Below are 21,815 nucleotides of genomic sequence, written 5' to 3' on the forward strand. Positions count from 1 at the left end.
ATTCAACCTACATCTGTTCACACCTGGCATTAGAATGCGTCTCCATGAATGCTTCTTGTGATCAGATCTCACTTCCCCTGGCACTCCATATGCAAATAAACATGCACATAGCTGTGCATAAAAATACAGTGCTCGCTGCTTTTTGGCTTTTTTGTTTGGCAATTACTACTATATTACTGAATTATTATAGAAACGTTACAGCTGCAGTCATTAATGCCTCCTAGGTCACAGTAGGAATCTGACATGTGTCCCAGGCCACGTCCAAAGGTGGCCTGAGGCGATCGGATCGGATATGCGCATCGGGTGCGTTCAGACCTGTACTTTACTGACTGAGATCAGGGCGCCAAAGATCAGAACTGGGGTCTGAATGCCGGTGTCTCAGATTTACTTGAAGCATTCAGTGGGAACAGACCAGAGCAAACCACTTAGTACTTTAAGTGTGGTTGACCCTTAAGTGAAATAATAAGTATGTATTTCATGAGAACACGCTGAATAATGTTCACACACCATTCAATAAAAGTGAAGCCACTCAAACTGCTTCCCATGAGGCCAATTTCACATGGAGACGCTCTGATCTGTAAACAGATTCTGAAATGCATCAAAAACCTGTCAAGCTGGTTCTAATTAACACGGCATACTAGTGATTACAGATGGGAGATGTTCCACCACGCATCACGAGGGTGAGACGGGGGGGGGGGGAACAACTTAAAGGGACAGCTCACCCTAAAATCCAAAATACATATTTTTCCTCTCACCTGTAGTGCTATTTATCCATCTACTATATCGTTTTGGGATAGTTTTTGGAGATATGGGCCGCAGAGATGTCTGCCTTCTCTTGAATACAACGGAACTGGATGGCACTCGGCTTGTGGTGCTCGAAGCTCCAAAAAAAAAAAAAACATTTGAAAAACTCAACAGCACTGTCTCTTTCCAGAAATCATGACCTGGTTACTAAAAATAATGCACAGACTTTGTTGTGAGCAGTTTCATGTAGGAACTATTTTCTTTTGTAGGAACTAGCTAGCAGCTAGCAGGTGTAGTTCGGGCAAAAGAAAATATTTCCTCCATTGAAACTGCTCATAACGAGGTCAGTGGATTATCTTGAGTAACAGGGTCATGATTTCTGGAAATAGACATTGCTGTTGAGTTTATCAAATGTATTTATTTGGCACTTTGAGCACCACAAGCCAAGTGCCATCCAGTTCCATTGTATCGGAGAGAAGGCAGAAACTCTGCGGCCGATATCTCCAAAAGTCAGGCAACTAACACAAAACGATATAGACGGATAAATAGCACTGCAGGTGAGAGGGAATATACGTATTTTGGATTTTAGGGTGAGCTGCTCCTTTAAAATACACAGTGTCTGGAGGTGATTTTCTCCGAGGCGTGTTTTGAAAAACAAAAGTCTTGTAAATACTTGAACTCGAGCCTGGCCGTTTAGTTTTACATTTCCTCGACTGTTTCCCGAGGATAGTTTAGCGTCCCACGTGTCCACGGCTGCACAGAGACTCGCAGGTCTCATGTGTTGTTTCCTTTCACCTGGACCACAAAAGAGAATGCGTTCAAGTTTGTGGCCCGACAATGAGGTTAGCCTATTGTGTTGTGGGACATGAAGGATGTCAGGGGAGTGGCGGGAGGAAGTCACTTCTAAAACTACGGGAGCGTGGGGAAAGTCAATAGCAGCCTAACTACTATTCAAGTTCACATTTAGCTCACATGGCTACTCTCACACTCGACGGTCGGTGGCGTCAGACTTTTCCTAATCAGCTCTTTATTGTTTTCACTAAGTGGGTGTAGGGTTTAATCACATGACTCTGTTTGCTTCAACTCTTTCTTGCTACCAAGGTAGCAGCGAGGTAACCAGGTAATGGACAAACTGACCGTTTCCCAGCTTATCTGGCATCAGCAAGTGCACTGCACTGGCAGCCAGGGATGACTTAGGCTGGTTTTACACGGTGAAACTTTAGTTGGTTGAAACTGAGGTGAAACTAAAGTTGCAAATGATTTGCATGGTCTAAAGCCCTCTGCGACGGACTTGAAACTTGTCTGAAACTCTGCTGCAACATTTGCAAAACTCTCAACTTTGAGAAACTAGTTTCATGCAACAGCCAATCAAAACGCTGATAAGTAGGCTATTAATTCACTGATGTCTCTCTTCCTGTTCTCTGGGACAGCCATAATAATAACAATGAAAGAAAGTAGCCAGCCAGTGGCAGAAGAAAACCTGATACAACACGTCCAAATTGATATTATGTCCAGCTAGAAAACGATACAAAATAAGATACAAAGATGCAACAATGAGTGAATGACACTCCCCACTTGATACAGAGAGAGAAAGGGAAAAACAATATGACAGATGAAACATTACCAATCTAGCTAGCTGTTTTAGTGAAACAAGTGTTGAGATTTGATTATTTTGGAATTGCTTTGTGTAAATGTCAAGTTGCATGAAAAGTGTTTCATGCAATTTGCAACCTGCAACTAGTTGCGTGAAAGTTTCACCGTGTAAAGCCAGCCTTACACTAATAGGAGAGAATAGATCATTTAGTACACACAGCCTGGCCAAAAGCTGTCATTACGACCACGCCACACTGGTGCTCCCCAGGTTGAGGCAGAGATGGGGACTTGGACTTGAGACTTGGACTTGAGTCGCACTTAAGTCACACACACACAGTGACTTGAGACTTAACTTGAAACTTGTCCTCAAAGAATTGAGACATGACTTGGACTTGAAAGTTTGGGACTTGTGAACAATCTTTATTTTTGATTTTTTTGATTTTTTTTTGGTGGATTAAAATTAAGGAAATGTCTACTAATAAGAATGTCAACTAATCAATGCTGATAATATTGTATGTTAATAAAGGAGTGAGGATAATATAGTATGATACTTTGAATTCCTTAGTTAGACCGGATGGCATCCAGCAGATGATAGAACGCTCATCCATAAGAGACTTGAGACTTGACTTGGACTTGTGACCAAAGACTTGAGACTTGACTTGGACTTGCAAAAAATGACTTGTTGTGAGCATCTCTGGGTTGAGGTAAAGCTCTTGATTCACTGTGATTGAGGAAAGATGATTTTCAATACGTTTAACACTGACAGTTCAGAATGATGACGTACACGAACGTGAACGAATCACAGGAGGAAATGAGTCATCAGAGCGCCACAGTCAGTGTTGTGGCGTTTTGAGGGCTTAAACATTAACAGGGAGAGGTCAGAGGTTCAGGGGCCTTTGCTGCTGCTGGCATGCTGGGTAGATGCCTCTCTCCTCACCGGACAAGATCAAACATACAACCACCTGCAGGCCAGCCAAGCATCTCCAAATTATCCCTCTTTGGTGCAACAAGTCTTGTTGTTTCTCTGGAGGGTTTTATGGGTCACTGTTTCCTGCTCCTTAGGTCAACTCAAAGGACAGCGTTCGCAAACAGCGAGTGAAGTGAAACGTTCTCTATTGTTTGTGACTCCAATGTCGCCAGTGGGGGGGGGGCTTAAATGGAAGAGTCCATAATACCAATGTTAAGCTTTGCTTCAATGCCGGATGGTTTGCTAGGCTAATGCTACTACATTGAAGCATGTGAATATATTATAGGTAAAACATGTCCATATGAATTTATGAGTGAAGCCTTGGGGAAACAATTACCCCGGCGTCTTGCATACAAATGTATTCTGGCAGTGTCTCCATCTGATGAAAGGTCTCACAGTAAATAACGTGAACCTGACTAGACTAACTGTCTAGCAATGACATTTTGTATAACAGGTTGTTTGAGTGTTGCTTCTGGCCTAGTTGTGTTAGATTAGCTCATGCATACTTGAGCAGTGACCATAGCTGCTGGACATAGTCGTGCAGCAGCGTTTAATTACTGTAACAGCACTTATAGAATTTTAGTTGGGTTCAGGGCCAGGCCAAGGTTCCGGACCGTCACAGAGAAATTGTATAGCCTGTTACAATACTAACATAGGATTTTAGTGCAGAAAAGGTTGAATAATGGTCTATGGGGCTGCTATTGAGACCTGTGTAGATGCACTTCAGTAGCTTATGTGATTTTCTTTCTTCCGGTAACGTATGACAGAGGGATTCGAATCACATATTGCTTGGATGTATTCCTTGTCTGCTGAAGAGTTGTGCCACAAAGAGCCTGGTTTTGGAAACAAGCTGGAGAGATGGTACAGTCAGTAACCTCTAACCTGACCATGAACATAACCTAGCAGAGTGAATTGTTGTTCAGGAGTTAGCACATTTCGTGCCCTGCTGAGAAACCTGATGTATAAGTTTATCTGTCGTCTGAATGTGTCTCAGAATATGCTGATTATGTTGCTGTCTCAACCCAATCTCAGTGACACGAGATACATGTCTTCCATCTGGAAACACTGGTACAGTGCCTTATTGTAGAATTGTTGAGTTGCTCTTATTGTGTTGTTTATCTGTTTTATTATGTATTGTGTGTGTTTTTTATTGCGTCTGACAAAAAAAAAAAAAAATTATGATGTTGATGTTATTATTATCATCATCACATGAATGACAAAAGTAGAGGCATGTTGAAGTTACACCTAACGTTAGGTTTACTTCCCAACCTGCTCAGGTAGAGGTAAAGTTCTATGACGTAGTTTGTCCGGGTCCTCACTCGGGACGCCCGGAATGACTCACGAAACAAAGAATGTAGGACTTTTTGGTTCATAGGATATTTAAACCATATAGGTTACAGTAGCATGGATCAGAAAGTGTAAATGAAAAAAATATATATATGGGAAAAAAATTAGGCCATATTCACTCAAAAACTATTCCCCGTCTCAAAAGCCAGGTAATGTTAAATCGCTAAAGGTGGGACATGATGGTCGCACTTACTTAGGTTGTTTTGTGTTTGACTTGAACACTTTTACGATGAAGCAGACACATTCTTCAAAGGGTGGAAGTTGCTCCGAAATTACAGTAGATGTAACGTTAGTGTCATTAAAGGGGTGTTATAACCCGTTAATAGGCTACTTATTACAGACTTGGGGAAGTCATGTCGAAAGCAGGTAAGTTATGGTACAAAACACACTTACCGAGCGGGACCGTCGCTTTTTAGATCCGCGCAGGAACATGATGTCGGCTGGATGATGTTGAAAACAAAAGATCAGTTTCCAGCTGCTCGAGAAGAAGAGCGACGAAGCCTCGGTTGATCCAGGAGTCTTTACATTTACATATCCCGAGATAAACTACATCATGTTCTTCTTCTTCTAGCTTGTCCCGGGACGCTTTCCGTCTGATACTTTCTTTGGGCCAGTGACAAGCTAGCTAGAAAGAAATATAGTATTTCCGGTCACAACTTTCAAAATACAACGCTTGCTGACGAACTTTTTTGTCGTTCTTTTGAATAATACAGAATGGAAGTCAGATTAAATCGCATCTTTAAGGGAATATCATAATGAAAAGAATATAACTACTGGATCTTATTAAATCATAGTTATCAAAACTGAGAGCCTGTGCTTTTATTTTGACTCCCGGCATCAGCCTAGCTGCTTCTGGCTAACTTGACCTAGCTCCAACTTTTATGCACAGCCGACTGTCCCAGCTGCACTACTACTGTAGTACCCATGGCCATGGCCCATTTCTTCTCCCAATTTCTCTCTAAAAAAATAACAAAAAATAAATAAATAAATAAATAAATAAACAATTAGCTCTCATAACAAATAATGTTCCATTGGGAAACATTAGGCTATGGGAGGAGTCAACGACTAAAGTTTACACTCATGTTTACACTTCTGGACCCTTTTCTGAGCAAAATGCAACATAGCATAATATTAATAAGGTTTGTTCTTTTGATTTGGGTAGGAAGATCTGCTGCCGTGTTTACACTCAGTCTGCTATACAGTAGCATGATAATACAAGCGCTGCAACACCAGGGATTAATTTTTGTATAAACAGTATGACCCCAAACAAAGGATTAGCATTCTGTAGGTCTTTTAAATGACATGAGTAATTGAAAATGAAAGACAGGATAATAACAAAGTAACAACTGATTTTCATAAACGCACTAATCTCGAGAGAGAGAGAGAGAGAGAGAGAGAGAGAGAGAGAGAGAGAGAGAGAGAGAGAGAGAGAGAGAGAGAGAGAGAGAGAGAGAGAGAGAGAGGGGGGGGATATTATGAATAATGCATAAATGTTCACAGTCACAGATGTATGCTGCATCATGCAAATATGGTAGGGCTTGAGTAAAAACACACAAACGCCTAATCATAAGAAGACCACCACCAGCATGTGATCTGCGTACTGCAGTCAGGGCTACTTGACTCTGGCACCAGGGTGACCTCCACCCTCCGGACATATGAATAGCACTCTGCTTCCATCTAGTGGCAATCCTACAGAAGACAAGCTAATAAAAGTCCAACTAAAAGAACTATCCAAAACCTAACACAGCCAAATATGTCAATTACTAACTAGGGTTAGGTAGACAATCAATCCCCATGGCATCAAAACAAACCATTGTTAAATAGTTATTTTGGGACATAAGTATCATGTAGTAGATGGGTGTACAATGAAAAGGTAAGCTGCCAGGACCAAATTTCTTTGTAGTAACAATGGCTTTTATTTCCCAAAGCATTGTTGCTTCAAAACTTGAAATTACAAATCACAAACTCTTGTGAAGCACGTTAGAAAATAAAAATACTGAGGACGTTTTACTTGGACAAATAAACACTGTCTAGGGAAGGGCAGAGGAAAAAATTTGATTAATAATTAAAATGCACATTGTAGTGAAATGCCAACCATGTGACTTTCCCAAGCTAAATTTCATCATCTAATTCCATCTTCTAAAATCATCTCAACTTCATCTTCTGCATCAAAAAGCGCCTTACAACCAAAAGGCACTGACCAAAGAAGTGTTTCTTTTGGGCTGTATAAAATGTCAATAGAAAATCATCTGCACAATGAACATTTGTTATAAAACAAACATAAAAAAAAAACATGACTTGAGTGTAAGAATCAGAATTGATGCCAAAACAGGAGGATGGCAATGTTATTCAAATTATTTCCCAAATGACTGAGCAGGTGGTTAATGAATGTCTAAAGATTGCAGACTCAACTGATGAGTACAAGAGGGAAACACGTTTGCTGATCAAAGGCAGTGATTAGGTCACTTCAAATGTTTCAGTTTCCGGGAATAAACGAAGTGGAAGTAGAACGGCAGGCAGAGATATCGCTAATCTACAAGAACACATTTAATGACAGCAAGGTTAATTCAGATCAGATTTCAAGGCACCACATCACACTGGGAGGATCCGTAAAGAGGTACATTTGACTCGTAGAGAAAGGGAAATGTTTGACTGGTCGAGAGACTGAGCGCTCTCGCAGCCCTCACAGAAAATACACAATAAACTCATGAAGAGTATGATTACGATGTTAAATAATTCACAACATATTCCATTCGTGTGTTCATTATTTCTAAAACCCAAATACAGACAACGTACCTACCTCTTAACGGTGGACATGAGTATGACACAGTCATCACTTTCTACGACAGTCCATTAGAACAATAGAAGCAGGCGCTAGACTAGCTTTACATTGTCTATTATTTACAACTTTCCCTTTTCATCAGACTAAACATTGAGCGACCAGTGGTACATTGAGGTTGGAGGACATTGAGGTTGGAGGACAGGTTTTCGAGGGGGAATTCCTCACGTAGTAGACATGACTGTCCCACAATGCAGGCACGGATCGACCACTTATTTCGTCATTCACGTCTCGCTGCATTGTCCTCCGTTCGCACCACACATTGACATTGGTTAATTTGTGACCCGTTCATTTATAGTATCCACCTTCCCTTCTTCTCCGTTCGTCTTGTTCCTCTCACTCCTGCGTGAACGTCCCTCTCTCTTGGTGTTCTTCTGCCGTGTGGACTTGACAGGGGAACAGGTGTCTCGGAGTGTTTATACTCTGTCGTCTGTGAAGAAGACATGGAGATGAATGAAGCCGTCTTGCTACACATGATTCTAGATGAGGCAGAAGGTTGTGGTGGCGATGCGGCGTGTGTTTTGGAGGGGAAACTGTGGTGGTGGAGGTGAAAGGGAGAAGAATCAGTTGGAGCTCTCACCTGTGGAAGCTGCCGTGTGCTGCCTGGTGATCTTCACCTGCTGAAAGATGGTGTAGGTATCGTAGGCAAACAGGACAGCAGCGAGCAAGCCAAACACCTGGGGAAGGAGAAATCAGGATCTGAATCAGATCTACAGTACTGACCAAGTACAAGGACTTCAACTTGGTGGTTTGCTCCTGTCAGTAAAACATGAAGAAGAAGAAGAAAATCAGTCAATGAAAAGCTGTTGGATATAAACCAGGGGTGGGCAACAGTTTTTTCCTGAGGGCCATACTGACTTACATCAAGTAAGCGAAGGGCCACACATTGGGGATCATACCTGCCAACACTCCTGATTTTCATGGGAGTCTCCCTATTTTTAACCCTCTCTCGCGTTGTGATTGATAATTTCTTGTTAATCTCCTGATATAATAGTGATACAAATCCAATGGCTGTAGCAGATGAGATTTATTAACATAATTCTGCCTTTTATTGAGTTTTTGGGGGTCGTTTTGTTTTTCTTTGAGTCCGGCCCCAGGGCCGCAAGAAATGACTGTAGAACAGTCATTTCTTACACATGAGATTACTTTGAGCCTTTTAGTCATAAAGATTATTGAAAGATATTCCATATTCCAGACTGAAATGTTATAACAGAAGTGGAGTATTGGCCAGAATGACATGAACATTTGGACACTTATTCAGCGGGTATCTTGCATGTTGCGTTCAGGTGCACTGTAAAAAAAAGAAAATGCAATTCCCTCGCGGGCCGCACAGGGGGCGCCCGCGGGCCGCATATTTTACGTGTGATATAAACAGTGGTGCAGTGGTCCTGTATAAACAGTGGTGTCGTGGTCCCTGACTCCCTGGAGAAGTGGGACTACTCTTAATTCAAGTCATTGATATTCAGTGTTTCCCACAGGATTTTGAGAATTTGTGGTGGGGGCCCGCAGACCCCCTAGGGGGGTGCGGGTGCATGCCCCGCCGCAAGATTTTTTAAAACATTTTAAAGTAAAATGCATGAATTTGGTGTACTTTGAGAAAGCTTAAGAGCAAAATTAAAAGGCTAGATCTATGAAGAACATGTCATCATTACTGTGCTGTGGGTTTACAATGACAAACTAAATTTCTCCCTATAGGTCAGGGATACTCAACTTGCTTTGCCACTTTCGTGAAATGATAGAAGGCGAGGGGCCAGTTAATAAACAAACAATATACATTTTTCTGTAGCGGATTGTAGGTTTTGGGGTGTCAGCCGGAGTTTAGGCTGACAGTGTTGTGCACACCGGATAGTTAGTTAGGGAAGTTAGTTGGGTTAAGTACATACATAAGTGCCTGGGTAGCGAGCAGATGGCGGTATTTGACAATTTAGCAGCTAAATCATAGATTATTGAAAGATATTCCATATTCCAGACTGAAATGCTATTACAGAAGTATTGGCCAGAATGACATGAACATTTATTGGACACTTATTCAGCGGATATCTTGCATGTTGCGTTCAGGTGCACTGTAAAAAAAAAAAAAAAAAAAAAAAAAAATTGGTCAACATCTTATTGTGGCGGTCCAAATATTATTGTGGCGGCCCGCCACAAATTCCTTTATGTATGGGAAACACTGATATTGCATAATTAATCAATCAATTACTTGAATGCTTCCATTATATTGAAAGCAGGCTCTTGTGCTGCCCTGCTGACAAACTGGTCCCCCTCAATGTGTGACCGTTTGTCCCATGCCATACAGCAGTAATGGGTTTTATTTTGAAATGAGTATTTTGTTCCTTTGGTCGTGAATTCTGCCCAGCTCGATCTGCTCTGTGCTGCTTGACGCAACTCGAAGCGGGACGCGTCAAAAATAGTCACTCCGTGGTGAACGGCACAAAAAGTCAAGCAACAGTCGGCTCACAGCCACACAACGCTTCCTGGTGGGATCTGCCGGTAGAAGTGGGTATGGTGTATACCCTGCACTACACCACTGGATATACATGCGTGAAAATACTGACACTGTGGTACAATATACTCCTATTACATTGGCCATATTTTCTATGTTATTCACCTTATGTAGCCACGCCCATTTGACCCGGTTGTGTGGTCGTGTGACGACTTCCGGCTAAAAAAAAGAAAAAGGCCGGCTGCTCCAATATCATCTAACTCTGAATTAACTAATAATTTAGCCAATTCTATGTAACATACCAAATAAAAGCAAACGGCAATGTCTAAGAATACAACGCCATGTAACTGGCTCGTTAATTCTCGCATTCCAGGGAATTACGTTAACGTCTGCGGGTCTTATAGACGTAAGTGGCTCGAGCTGTGCTCGGAGGAGAGAAAACCATCTGAAGCTTTCTTTGTTGGAGTCCAGGTATGTTTTACAAGAAAGTGCTCGTCATTGTCGACGATAACGTTATCTGACCTGGCTAACAGTGGATACTCGCTTGCTTGCTGTGTACCGAGCTCAGAGTAGTAGGCTACGTTCTTTGTTTTACCCCCTGCACTGTCCGCTACAAAAACAACTTTCTTCTTCTGACGTTCTTTTGTATTTTGCGCCGTGACCGCCGGAAGTGTTAACACAACCCGGAAGAATTTGGCCCACCCCCGCGTATGAACATAAGGTGAATACACAGCTAAAACCACTCTGTGCCCGCTGTACCATTGTTTTCCTATGGGGGAGAGCAGTGTCGTCCAAACCATGTGGCAACACTACCCGTAGCGCCGCGCGCCGCTCGAATTTGCCACCGAGCGCTGCGCTCCTCAAAGTTCAAATGACTTCAACTTTGACCTAGAGTCACGGCTGACCTTTCGTGAGTGCAAACAGCTACTGCTAGCTCTGCCCTGCACCTCGTGCGGAGGGAGGAGCAGATCTCTGCTAGCTCTGCCCTCCACCTCGCGCGGTGAGGGAGGAGCAGATCTCTGCTAGCTCTGCCCTGCACCTCGTGCGGAGGGAGGAGCAGATCTCTTCTCATGTGGAGGCAGCTTAGGGAGGAAGGAAGATCTGAAATATGGTGACAATATTACTCAAGAGTCAATATATGCTGAGCTGTTCGCTGCGGTGTGGGTGTGTCTCATACTAAGCAGAATCCATGGCGGTAAAAAAAAAAAAAAAAAACTCCTGGAATTCCGTTTTCACAACACCACATAGTATGACAAATTCATAGCTAAGGGGGTTTATGGTTGTCAAAACAAGCAGTTAAAAACATGCATGTCAACAGTATTTCAGTGTTGTTCTGAGTGGTAGAGGTCACGCTGAGTGGCGGAGGTTGAACTGACCCCGCCTGCCATGATTGCGCTGTCCCCACTTCCTTGAATCACGGTGATCAGAGAGGTGATGAGGTACAGCAGAGCCCCGATGCCGGCGCGGAACAGATCCTGCACACAAGAGGGAAGCAAAAGTGTCTGGAATAAGCATTGTGTAACTGTGTGTGTGTGTGTGTGTGTGTGTGTGTGTGTGAGAGAGACACACTCTGTGTGCTAAATGCATAGTACTACTCACGCTCCAGAGCCAGTTGACCACTAGGAACTGCTTGTCCATCTCCAACATGAAGATGCCGAAGAAGACCATGGCGAAGACCATCTCAACGATGGGCAGGGTAGAGAAGCCGCCCCGCTGCGACGCAGCATAGCAGATGATGATGATGAAGCTGATGAGCTGGTGGGAGTGGTGGAGAGGAGGAAGAGGAGGAGGAGGAGGAGGGGGAACAATAAACATGATAAGCACAGAGAAGGATTATTTGGAGGTCAGCAGCACCATATGATATCTGACCGTCAGATGTTATTTTGCCACGACTTCATTTTTAAACAACCTTTTTTTAACCCATTGATACCTGATGCAGCATTTGCGTGTATATCCCTCATTTGTGTGCGTATCCCTTTAAGACCGCGAACCGCGTTGACGCGGTTCGCGGTCTTAAAGGGATACACACACAAATGCTGCATCAGGTATCAATGGGTTAATCAAGGTTTTTCAGATTTACCCCCCGTTTTCTCCACCAATTGTACTTGGCCAATTCCCCCCCCCGCTGACCCGGTCATTGCTCCGCCCCCTCTGCCGATCTGGGGGAGAGTTGTAGACTAGCACCATGCTTCCTCTGATACATGTGCAGTCGCCAGCCGCTTCTTTTCACCTGACATCGAGGAGTTTCACCGGCAGGACATAGCGCATGGGAGGATCATCATGCGATTCCCCCCAGTTCCCCTCCTCCCGAACAGGCGCCCCCCGACCGAACACTAGTGCAGCGACCAGGAGGAGGACACATACCCTTAATCCATTTCAAGGGGATATGGGTTGGGAGACTTGTTTGATCAAACAAAAAGGTGAAATGTTGAGATTGCGGAACCGTCTATCTAATATGCCAGAGAGTAGAGTAGCAAAACAAGTGTTTAACTGGGATAAAGCACATAACTATCCATGGTGTAATGATGTGAATGATGTGTTCAGGGAAGCTGACCAACAATTTATTTTCAGAAACAGTTTACGTTGTAGTGTTCGCTATATTAAACATACCGGTAGGCTATTTCTTGACTATAAAGAAAAATGGGCCAATGACATCTGGCTCAAACCAAAACTCAGAACATATGTTCAAATTAAAAATATGTTTACTCCAGAACCCTATGTTACTTTACCCCTGGATAGATCCAGAAGATCTCTATGTGCCCAGTTGAGAACGGGTACCCTCCCTTTGGCTATTGAGGTTGGCAGGTTCAATTCTATTGCTGAGGAGGAGAGACTTTGTACTGTATGTGAATTAGGTGTTGTGGAAGATGAATTTCATTTTTTGTTTCATTGTACGCTATATGAGGAACCAAGATTGTCTCTATTTCAGTTAATGCAAGATAAGAAACCTGAACTATTTTGGTCAGGAGATGATGCTAAGTTGGAATGGTTATTCAGAGATGAAGTCTTCAGCTTGGCCAGGTTTATTGGGAGGGCTTGGAAACTCAGAATGGAGAAGTTGTTCATCTGAATATACAACTCTGTCTTGTCTTGTTTATGTTTGAGCTTTTTGTAGCTTGTTTGTTAATTTGTTTGCTGATTTGTTTGTATTGTTGAACTTGAATGATTTGTGTCTTGTAAGCCCAGACAGGCTGGGCACCATGAATATGGTGCATGACACAGAAATAAAAATCTATCTATCTATCTATCCAGCTTCCCACCCGCAGACACGGCCAATGGACCCTTCTCACGGGGGCCATTTTGTGTCGAAAAGGCAGGGTAAACACAGGTGCAAGCAAAACACTAATGAGGGTTTCAAACTTCCACGATTGGAATTTGGAAACCCTCATTAGTGTTTTGCTTGCACCTGTGTTTATCCTGCCTTTTCGACACAAAATGGCCCCCGTGAAAAGGGTCTATTGTGCCAGTATGGACGCCCGACCAAGCCGGAGGTAACACGGGGGGCTCGAACCTGCGCTCGGTGTGTGTCGGTGTAGGCAGGGAATCTCCCTCTGCACTACCCGGGCGGACGGCCATTTTGAAGGAACCTTGAGGGAAAAGAGGAATCCCCAGAATGAGGAGAATATCCCAGAATCCTTTGAGGGCATCTAACTATAGCTTTGCAGCAAACACTCTCTACATTCCTCCCCTCTGTTAGACTTCGCGGTTCACTTTGAGTGCCTTGATTAACCCATTGATACCTGATGCAGCATTTGTGTGTGTATTAGGGATGTTCATCAGTTATCGAAAATCGATAATTGATCGTTAAGGAATGGAATCGATCATGTGGAATTTTTATCGATTTTGTTATTATTTAAAAAAAAAAAAAAAAAAAAATGTGGACTAGGTTTGGGTGGAATTCGTTCCTCCTCGCCCCACTCCATTGCACAGCCGACTAACGTGAGGTGGAGCTTCATATAGTCTCTAGTTTTCTGGCTGGGCACGGGCCTTTGTGCCAACAAAACTGTTTTAAACATGGGGAATTCACACCGGCATGCGCCGGGGACAGCAGAGTGTTGGAGAGGAGACACATTGAAATAAAGAGTTAATTGAGGAGAACACGTCTTTCGTATTTTCTGCCATAGGCATTCATTTTGTAAAAAAAAAATATATATATATATATATATATTATTATTATTATTATTATTAATATGATCGATAATCGATAATTGATCGTTAATTTTCCCCGATTTTCGATTATGGAAATTTTTCAAAATGAACATCCCTAGTGTGTATCCCTTCGAGACGGTCTTAAAGGGATACACACACAAATGAGGGATATACACGCAAATGCTGCATCAGGTATCAATGGGTTAAAACGGTGTGTGTTTGTGTAGATCAGCTGCAGGTCACCTGAGTGAGAGCTCAGTGAACCGGCCATCTACAGTATGTGCTGCGAAACATGCTAATGCTAACTAGGGTTTGGCAGCAGAGAAGAAGCTCTGTTTGTTCTCCACTCGATAGGCAAGTTCATACAGAATGATAACACAGTATCGCTCTCCAACAAAACCAACACTGTCTCATTTACTGCAGCTGTGCTGGACCATTCAGCATCCACATCAACAGAAAAGAAAATTCTCAGGGAAATATTTTCAACACATAAATAAAATGAGGGTGAAACTGTTTTAAAACTGGATGTGGCTACCAGTGTTGGGCAAGTTACTTTCAAAATGTAATATACTACATATTACTAGTTACCTTCATTTGAAAGTAATACGTTACTTTACAATATTACTGTCTGTGTGTAGAGTAACTTGTTACTTATTACACTACTTTTGCATTACTTTCACCAAAATAACAATAGTAGCAGAATGACATCGCCGCCCCAGAACCATCCCGAAAAATAATGTAAGTTCAACCGTCTTGAAGTCAGTCCAAACCGTCCAAAATTCTAAATGTTATTCTTTTCCTTTGTTATTGTCATCTATAGTGGTTATTTGCATAAAAACACACAATTTGATTAGGAAGTGATTGTATCTTTATTTAATATGTGCTTTGATTAATCTTTTTTAACTAAATGTGTAACTTGTGTTACTTGACAAAGTAACTGGTATAATATTACTCAAATCCTATTAGTAATAAGTTATATTACTGAGTTACTCCGAAAAGTAATATATTACATGTAATATGTTACTTTTGTAATGAGTTACCCCCAACACTGGTGGCTACAACAGAAATGGATGGATTATAAAGCAGTCTATCATCAGTTTCTCCGTCACATGTTGCTCTCATCTTAGATTTACAGTGTTTCCTCCACCAAGAACACATTTTTCCAGAAGAGGGGAAAAGCAAGCAAGCGTTCTCCTCAGTCCCATTCCACTGAAATGCTGCCCAGTGTGCAGAAATCCTAAACTTACACAACACTCAGCCCACGGTTCACGACCATATCAGCCTCCTTTCAATACCGCTATTGTTGCTGCTGTCCAACTGTGTGGGCACATGCATTCAAACAACAGGCATTATGACAGTTTATACAAAACCTTTGCGGAGGACGTTGAGAAAACTGTTACTCGGGACAAGTTTTTTTTGCACTGAGGAAAGTAAAGTCCAGCAGCATGGACTGAAATATTTTGCACTTTTGCACATGTTGTCACTGTCTGTACACTACAGCCCTGCAATGTAACAAATAGAAATATTTAAAATCCACACTCTTAGTCTGAATTCCTTTTTTCTTCTCAACTCCTCTGTCTGCGCGTCCTAGGGTTGGGCGATGTCAACCAAACAGCCATCACGATGGTTTCACAGTGAAACATCGCGATGGACGATGATATCGTCGCTGACTATATAGCTGCTACTACTACAGCACAGAGCCAGGCTAACACTACCAGCAATATTGAACGGCGCAAAAACAAATAACGTTAACATTACAGATCCTGACCAACACACCAACGTGTGTGTGTTGAATTTAACTGGCTGGCAGAAAACGGACAGCATTACTGTCGGATAACGTTAGATAATTCATGTGGGCTCAGTTTTGAACCTAACATGACGTTAAGTAGAGATAGAAACAGGGGCGGACTGCATAATCGGGCACTTCGGGCAAATGCCCGGTGGCCTGGCCTGGCCTGGCCTGAAAAAAAAAAAAAAAAAAAAAATTGCAGGCCAGGCCACTCACTGAACAGCAGGCCAGGCGCCGCCTACTGGTTTACTAGTGGTTTTATTACTTTATTCAAGGTTTAAAGTGGGTGCATCTCATTGTAAAATTGGACTTGTCCCAAATTGGGCTTCAAACGGCCCAAATTGGGCTTCAAACGGCCCAAATCTGGCTTTAAACGACCCAAATTGGGCTTCAAACGGCCCAAATCTGGCTTCAAACGGCCCAAATTGAGCTTCAAACGGCCCAAATTTTTCGCCGCCGCCCTTCGGACGCCGGCACGCGCGTCGGCCCGTATCGGCCTGGCCTGCTTGGTATCTAATGCCCGGCCTGAATTATGATCCCAGTCTGCCCCTGGATAGAAACACAGCAGCAGCAGCCTACAGTATGAAATGGAGCGACTTCATGGAAACAGGCGAGTTGAATTCACAGTTGAAGACTTGTATCATTACTCACATTGGGTTGAAAACAGAAAAGAACGTGACGTTTCTTCTTTGTCTTAACATTTTCACAACAACACAAACAACTTCTGCTTATCCTCCCCTCCTCCTCCTCCTCCGCTCTACCGCCTCTCTGAACTGGGTGAGCTTGTTGAATGCCGCCCGTGCATCCCCCGTGAATCGCGGTTGATTAGAATTTACCTTTTTTATGATCAAATCTGCAAAATTTTAATTCGAACAGATAATTAATCACGATAATTAATCAAATGTAGAAGGCTCAGAGGTCGATGGGGGTCGTCGGCCCATCGACGATGGTCGAAATTTGAGTATTAAGTATTTTCGTTAAAATGAAGAAACTAACTAAAAGTATATAGTATATATGATCTTTTATAACAATTTAGTACATAGTAGTATCTATACTACAGTATATAATCATTCTATAGAAGAAAATATGAATGAAAATATGAATAGTGAATGTAATAATTCAACGTGACTGCCGTGCCCCATCCATGGTTTAAAATATTTTAACAAGCCAGTAAACGTATTGCATATTATTATTATTGAATTGGACAAGCCTTTTAACATTTATGAATGAACAATTGCACCATTTCGGCTCGACGTCGCTGAAGTTGTTTGGTTGCGTTTCCCTCCACTAACAGTTGATTTCCCTTATACGTAGAAACATTTTCGAAATAAATTAAGACTCGGATTTCCGATATGAATCCATGAATACAGGGCGCTCACGCAAGTTTCATATCTTTGCTCATAGACCACTCAGTGAGGAGTGTCACTCAACGCGGCTAGTCTATATGAAGCACACATGATGTAACCGACTCCACACACACACATCTGTCACTACCCCCCCCCTCCTCCCCACGCCCACAACTATGCTGCACACATGCAGAGCCAGACGCATCAGTAGTTCATGTGTTCTGGAGGCTGGCACAGGGTGCCTCTGTGGAGTAGCGGCGGTAGCGCGGCCCAGGCTAAAAGATCCAGCACAAAGAGGGGCTCTATTCTGTCCCGGGGACCGGCTGCTCTGAGGAGGCGCGGCCGCCGGAGCGCACAGAGAAACACCCACGACACACAAGAGGGCCCTCACACAACAACAAGAAGAAAGGGCTCCCGAGATGTTGACACCTATATGCTACTACGACGACGCACAGCGACAGATCTGTTTGCTTTAAAACATCCGCTTATAGGGTCTATTCACATCAGTTGCTACTCTCTCGTTGTCAACGCTCGGCTAATTATAGACAGTAGCATAACATGAGCGCCAACAAGAGCCGGCAGCCCGTGGTACAGTACAGAAAAACACCACACAACACAACGACGGTTGCTAGGGAAGTCTCTCCGAGCCGTTTTGGGTGGTTTTAGGGGCCCCCGCGCTGACTCATATTTAAGCATATACCGTGCACTCGAGAGCACTGAGAATACAGGGACGTGCTAGGATGATGAATAATAATTTCTGTTGGATTTCCTCCTCTCCCTCTCCCAAACTGTCATTCTCCACTCTCCCGTTCGATGGAGAAACGACAAAAAGGAAAAAAATCTATAAAAAAGAAAGGGGGTGGGGGGGTTGTTTCCAGCCACAAGGAAACGTGTCCACTTTATATTATTCATAATTGCCACAGCAGGATAACCAATCAGCTCGCTGTATGACTCACCCTGGTTTTATCATCACTACTGGGCCTTAGAAGATTAGCGTCTAACAAAAGGGAGGTTTGCTTTATACCTGGGTGTGACTGGCATGACGCCATGTGGTGCCCAGCTGCCCGAAGTACGTTCAAGACTGCTCATGTCTCTGTCGGGTCAAAATGAGTAGGCCTATTAAAAAAAAAGTATTAAAAAAAAAAGTAATTTGTTAAGGTAGTGGTGCTTAACTTGTGGTAATGGTACTGGTACCACTGGTACTCCCTCCCTCTCGTACTTTCATAATGCTGGTCATTTCTGAGGCGCTAGCCTACTTGGTGTAAGAAGGTTGAGAACCGTGTTACGGCACAGAGAGCTCGCTGTCAAAACCTGCTGACTGTGCACACAATACAACCCTGAGGGGCATGAGCGACATTTGGCCAACTTTACAGAAGAGCCAACAACAAAAAATACCATACTTTGTCCTGACTGTGTTTATTCAATTCAATCTTTCATATGAAAACGTCATAAACATGCGGATGGCAATAAATGAACAATATTTTCACAATCGTTGGAAAAAAATATTTTTTTTTTCTATCTTTTTAAGTGCACTTACAGCACTATTTGGTTCCAAATACCGTAGCTCAGTGTGTTAGGTCGTTTGGGTTTTTGATTAATAACTGGTTTAGAATTCACATGTGCCATTTTGTCAGTAGAAAGGGCTCATCAAGAGCTTTCATTTGATTTATACCATAGCTATAACTCACTTACCATAGCTATAACTCATTTTCACCCCCAAAATGTCACTCACACCCCTCTGGGTCTCTCGCCCCTCGGAATTATGTATAATGTATTCTGAAAAAAGAAAAAGACTCTTGGCAGGTCAGCTAGACTCAGCTGTTATCGCAGAAACAAAGTCAAGTCATCCTGACTGTTTGGGTTCCTGTGCGATTAGCCGCAGCAACGTGTAGTGATGTGATGACTCTTCCTGCCTCGCTCTCTCACTCCTCTTCCTGCACTTAAGTCAGCTATGTCAGACATCCACCCTGACTCCCATAGCGTTCACCAGGCACCAAGAAAGGCCTGAGCGACACACGGAACAACAACAAACTACCTAAAGTAGTTTGTGTATGTGTGTGTGTGTGTGTGTATCCAGTCAAGGGTGAAGCTATCCCTTAAATGCCACGGCGTGTAGATCTGTGCTAACTGCTAAGCCATTCATGCATTCTTTGTTCCACGGAGCGAACCTCACACACACGGCCTGGAATTTCCATTACCTCTGAAGAGAGAGAAGAAAAAAAAATGCTGTTAACGTGGGCGGACCGCTGACCACCAGCATCTGAGTCTCAGAGCCTGCTTTTATAATGAGGCTGCTGAGTTGCAAACCGCCTTAAGAACAAAACACAAAAGTGTACGATACGATGTTCTGTACTTGTGTGAGTCGTGTGGTAATATACTGCACACTACAGTACAGTTACACGTCCCCAAACTACAGTGGCAAAGATTCTATAACTTTGATCGCCTCTGGACGCAGAAGAAGTTAAGGTCAAAATGGCTGCTGTCTGTCTGTCTGTGAGTTACGGGAACAACACACAGCTGTGAAATGCAAATAAAAGACGGCCGTGTGAAACTTGTGGTGGGAGAAAAGATAAATAAGAGTAAAGTTGAGACAGACAGGATGAGGATACAGCTCGTCAGGAAAGGGAACTTCAAGCCACACACTTAACACCAGAGATTGATGCTGATGATGATGCTTAGTGAAGTGGCTGATGCTGCTCTGTGGTTTCTCCTCTGCCAACCTGAAACGTTGGTATATCCTAGTTAAATAGAGCCAGATGTGCAAAACCTAATGTGAAGGAGGGGGAAAAAAACGTCACTTTATGAGCCTGTATATTATTAGGAATGTGATGTACATTGCATTTTCCCTTCCCCGTAGCTGGGCTATTATAGTTCTCCTAGTGCTAGTCCAACGCTTACAGACAGCATGCAACCTACAGGTCAGGAATATAAAGAGGTTACAGTGCAATGAGAAAGGTATGTGGCTTTAGAGATGGCTCGCAGAAAGTCTCTATGCCGAGTGAACTCGTGTGACCCTTTCATCTGCCGTTTTTAACAGCTCAACATTTGGCCCGTTGGTGCCAAATGAGCGGACAGTCCAGCAGCACAAGTGACAGGTGGAAGCTGTTAACTAACCCCCCTGCCTTGACCCCCCCACCCCCCAACCCCCAACCCCGGGGTCACATGGCTCACATTCCCTGACCAGGCCACTTAGACCTGAGACTAAACCCTTTCCCATAGAATAGAATAGAATAGAATAGAATAGAATAGAATAGAATAGAATAGAACGTTTGTTACAGGAATTACAAGGAAACACAACACAGATTAGGCTAGGATTACACTCTCCTCTCTCAGATCCGTTACCCTAATAACTGTGAGGGGAGAAATCAATGGCAACCATGTAGGCTACATTAACCATTATTACATCATGCAATATTGATTATAGTGGCATTTAGACTGAAGTAGGCCATCTAGCATCACCGTTTATGCCGTGTAGTAGTACCTCGTTCTGACAGAGGGACCTTCAACAGGTACACACTAGAAAGTTAATTGACACGATAGATAGGCTAGTTGAAATCAAAATCAGCGATACTTACTATTTCTGCGGCGAGTATAAACCCTTTTTGGGTCCGCACGTACGCTTTCAGCTTCTCCACGCAGCTGATCGTTGTATCAGCCATTCTGTAAAGACTAGCTTAGCTAATATAATATTGCGACTGTATATTGTATTTGAGCCTTATCTTATCTGCTGGACTCGACGAGCAGAGTATTTGAATGAGCAAAGTTGTTCTGCGCCACCGGCGGCTAGATTATAATGAGGTCGGTACAGTTCCAGGCGGGTGTTGTTGCTCCGGGGAGGTTCGCTTGTTGCTTTTCGTGTCGAATGAATCAACTTCCCCGCTGAAAGTGGCTGGCTGGCTGGCTCGGCTGGCGGCTGCAGAGCGCAGACAGACAAACGTCTCTCTCTCTTTCTGTGCGGAGTGAAGAGAGAAGTGACAGGCAGCGCCTCGCCGGGGCGTTGGCTTTCACTTTTCTCAAGGGGGTTTGGTTGGTTGGGGGGGTGGCATTGTTGACACACTGGCACCACCACGTTCAGGTGCCCCTCGTAAATGATCCTACCTGTAGCGCATTCCAGTGCGTTTTGCTCGGAGCAAACCTTTGCACCTTGTGACAAGAAGTAGTGCAGCAGACAGCGGAGAAATGTATTATTGGCTTATTCAGTCAAATTTACCATCAGTTGTTGTTGTTGTTGTTGTCTGTCGACACAGGTCGCATGCACGAAATGTCCCACTGCTGCCCCCCAGTTGGAATTGGTTGTTGTAACCTCTTTGTTGAATCTCAGCTCAATGGGTTGTATTTCCGACAACCCATGAAGGCAGCATAAAAGTGTTGGAGGATTTTAAAGTGTTGGTTGATTTAATTAGCACGGGGCTAATTCCTGATAGGCTACTGCACATAATTTATATGCTAATCGAAATTTGTAATAATCAGAAAGAAAGCTGAACAGTCAATAACACTACGTACGTACATTTGCTATAGCCACAGTGTCTGCAGTCTTCTTGTCACTATAGTCAACTGAACTATGCACACCCAGCCCACGCAGTGCTACCGCTACCACA

At 43.2% G+C, this 21,815-nt stretch overlaps 2 protein-coding genes across 2 annotated transcripts in view; both read right to left on the minus strand.

Moving 5' to 3' along the window:
* Positions 1 to 5,132, minus strand: part of prickle3 (prickle homolog 3) — a gene marked incomplete at its 3' end in the record, with an annotated part of 35,236 nt that extends 30,104 nt beyond the window's left edge. The window contains exon 1 of the mRNA XM_083639104.1: positions 5,045 to 5,132. Coding sequence (XP_083495230.1) covers positions 5,045 to 5,083 — 39 coding nt within the window. The 5' untranslated portion in view covers positions 5,084 to 5,132. The remainder of the gene's footprint in view (positions 1 to 5,044) is intronic.
* A 1,144-nt stretch (positions 5,133 to 6,276) lies between these two features.
* Positions 6,277 to 21,187, minus strand: plp2b (proteolipid protein 2b). The gene is made up of 5 exons (XM_083638707.1): positions 20,793 to 21,187; positions 11,533 to 11,688; positions 11,310 to 11,408; positions 8,071 to 8,167; positions 6,277 to 7,920 (listed from the first exon to the last, which is right to left on the minus strand). Exons 1-5 carry the CDS (start codon positions 20,874 to 20,876, stop codon positions 7,907 to 7,909), a joined length of 450 nt encoding a protein of 149 aa, XP_083494833.1. The 5' UTR covers positions 20,877 to 21,187; the 3' UTR covers positions 6,277 to 7,906.
* Positions 21,188 to 21,815: the final 628 nt, after the last annotated feature.

The sequence above is a fragment of the Poromitra crassiceps genome (assembly GCF_964638095.1).
Source record: "Poromitra crassiceps genome assembly, chromosome: 6".
Classification (NCBI taxonomy): Eukaryota; Metazoa; Chordata; class Actinopteri; order Beryciformes; family Melamphaidae; genus Poromitra; species Poromitra crassiceps.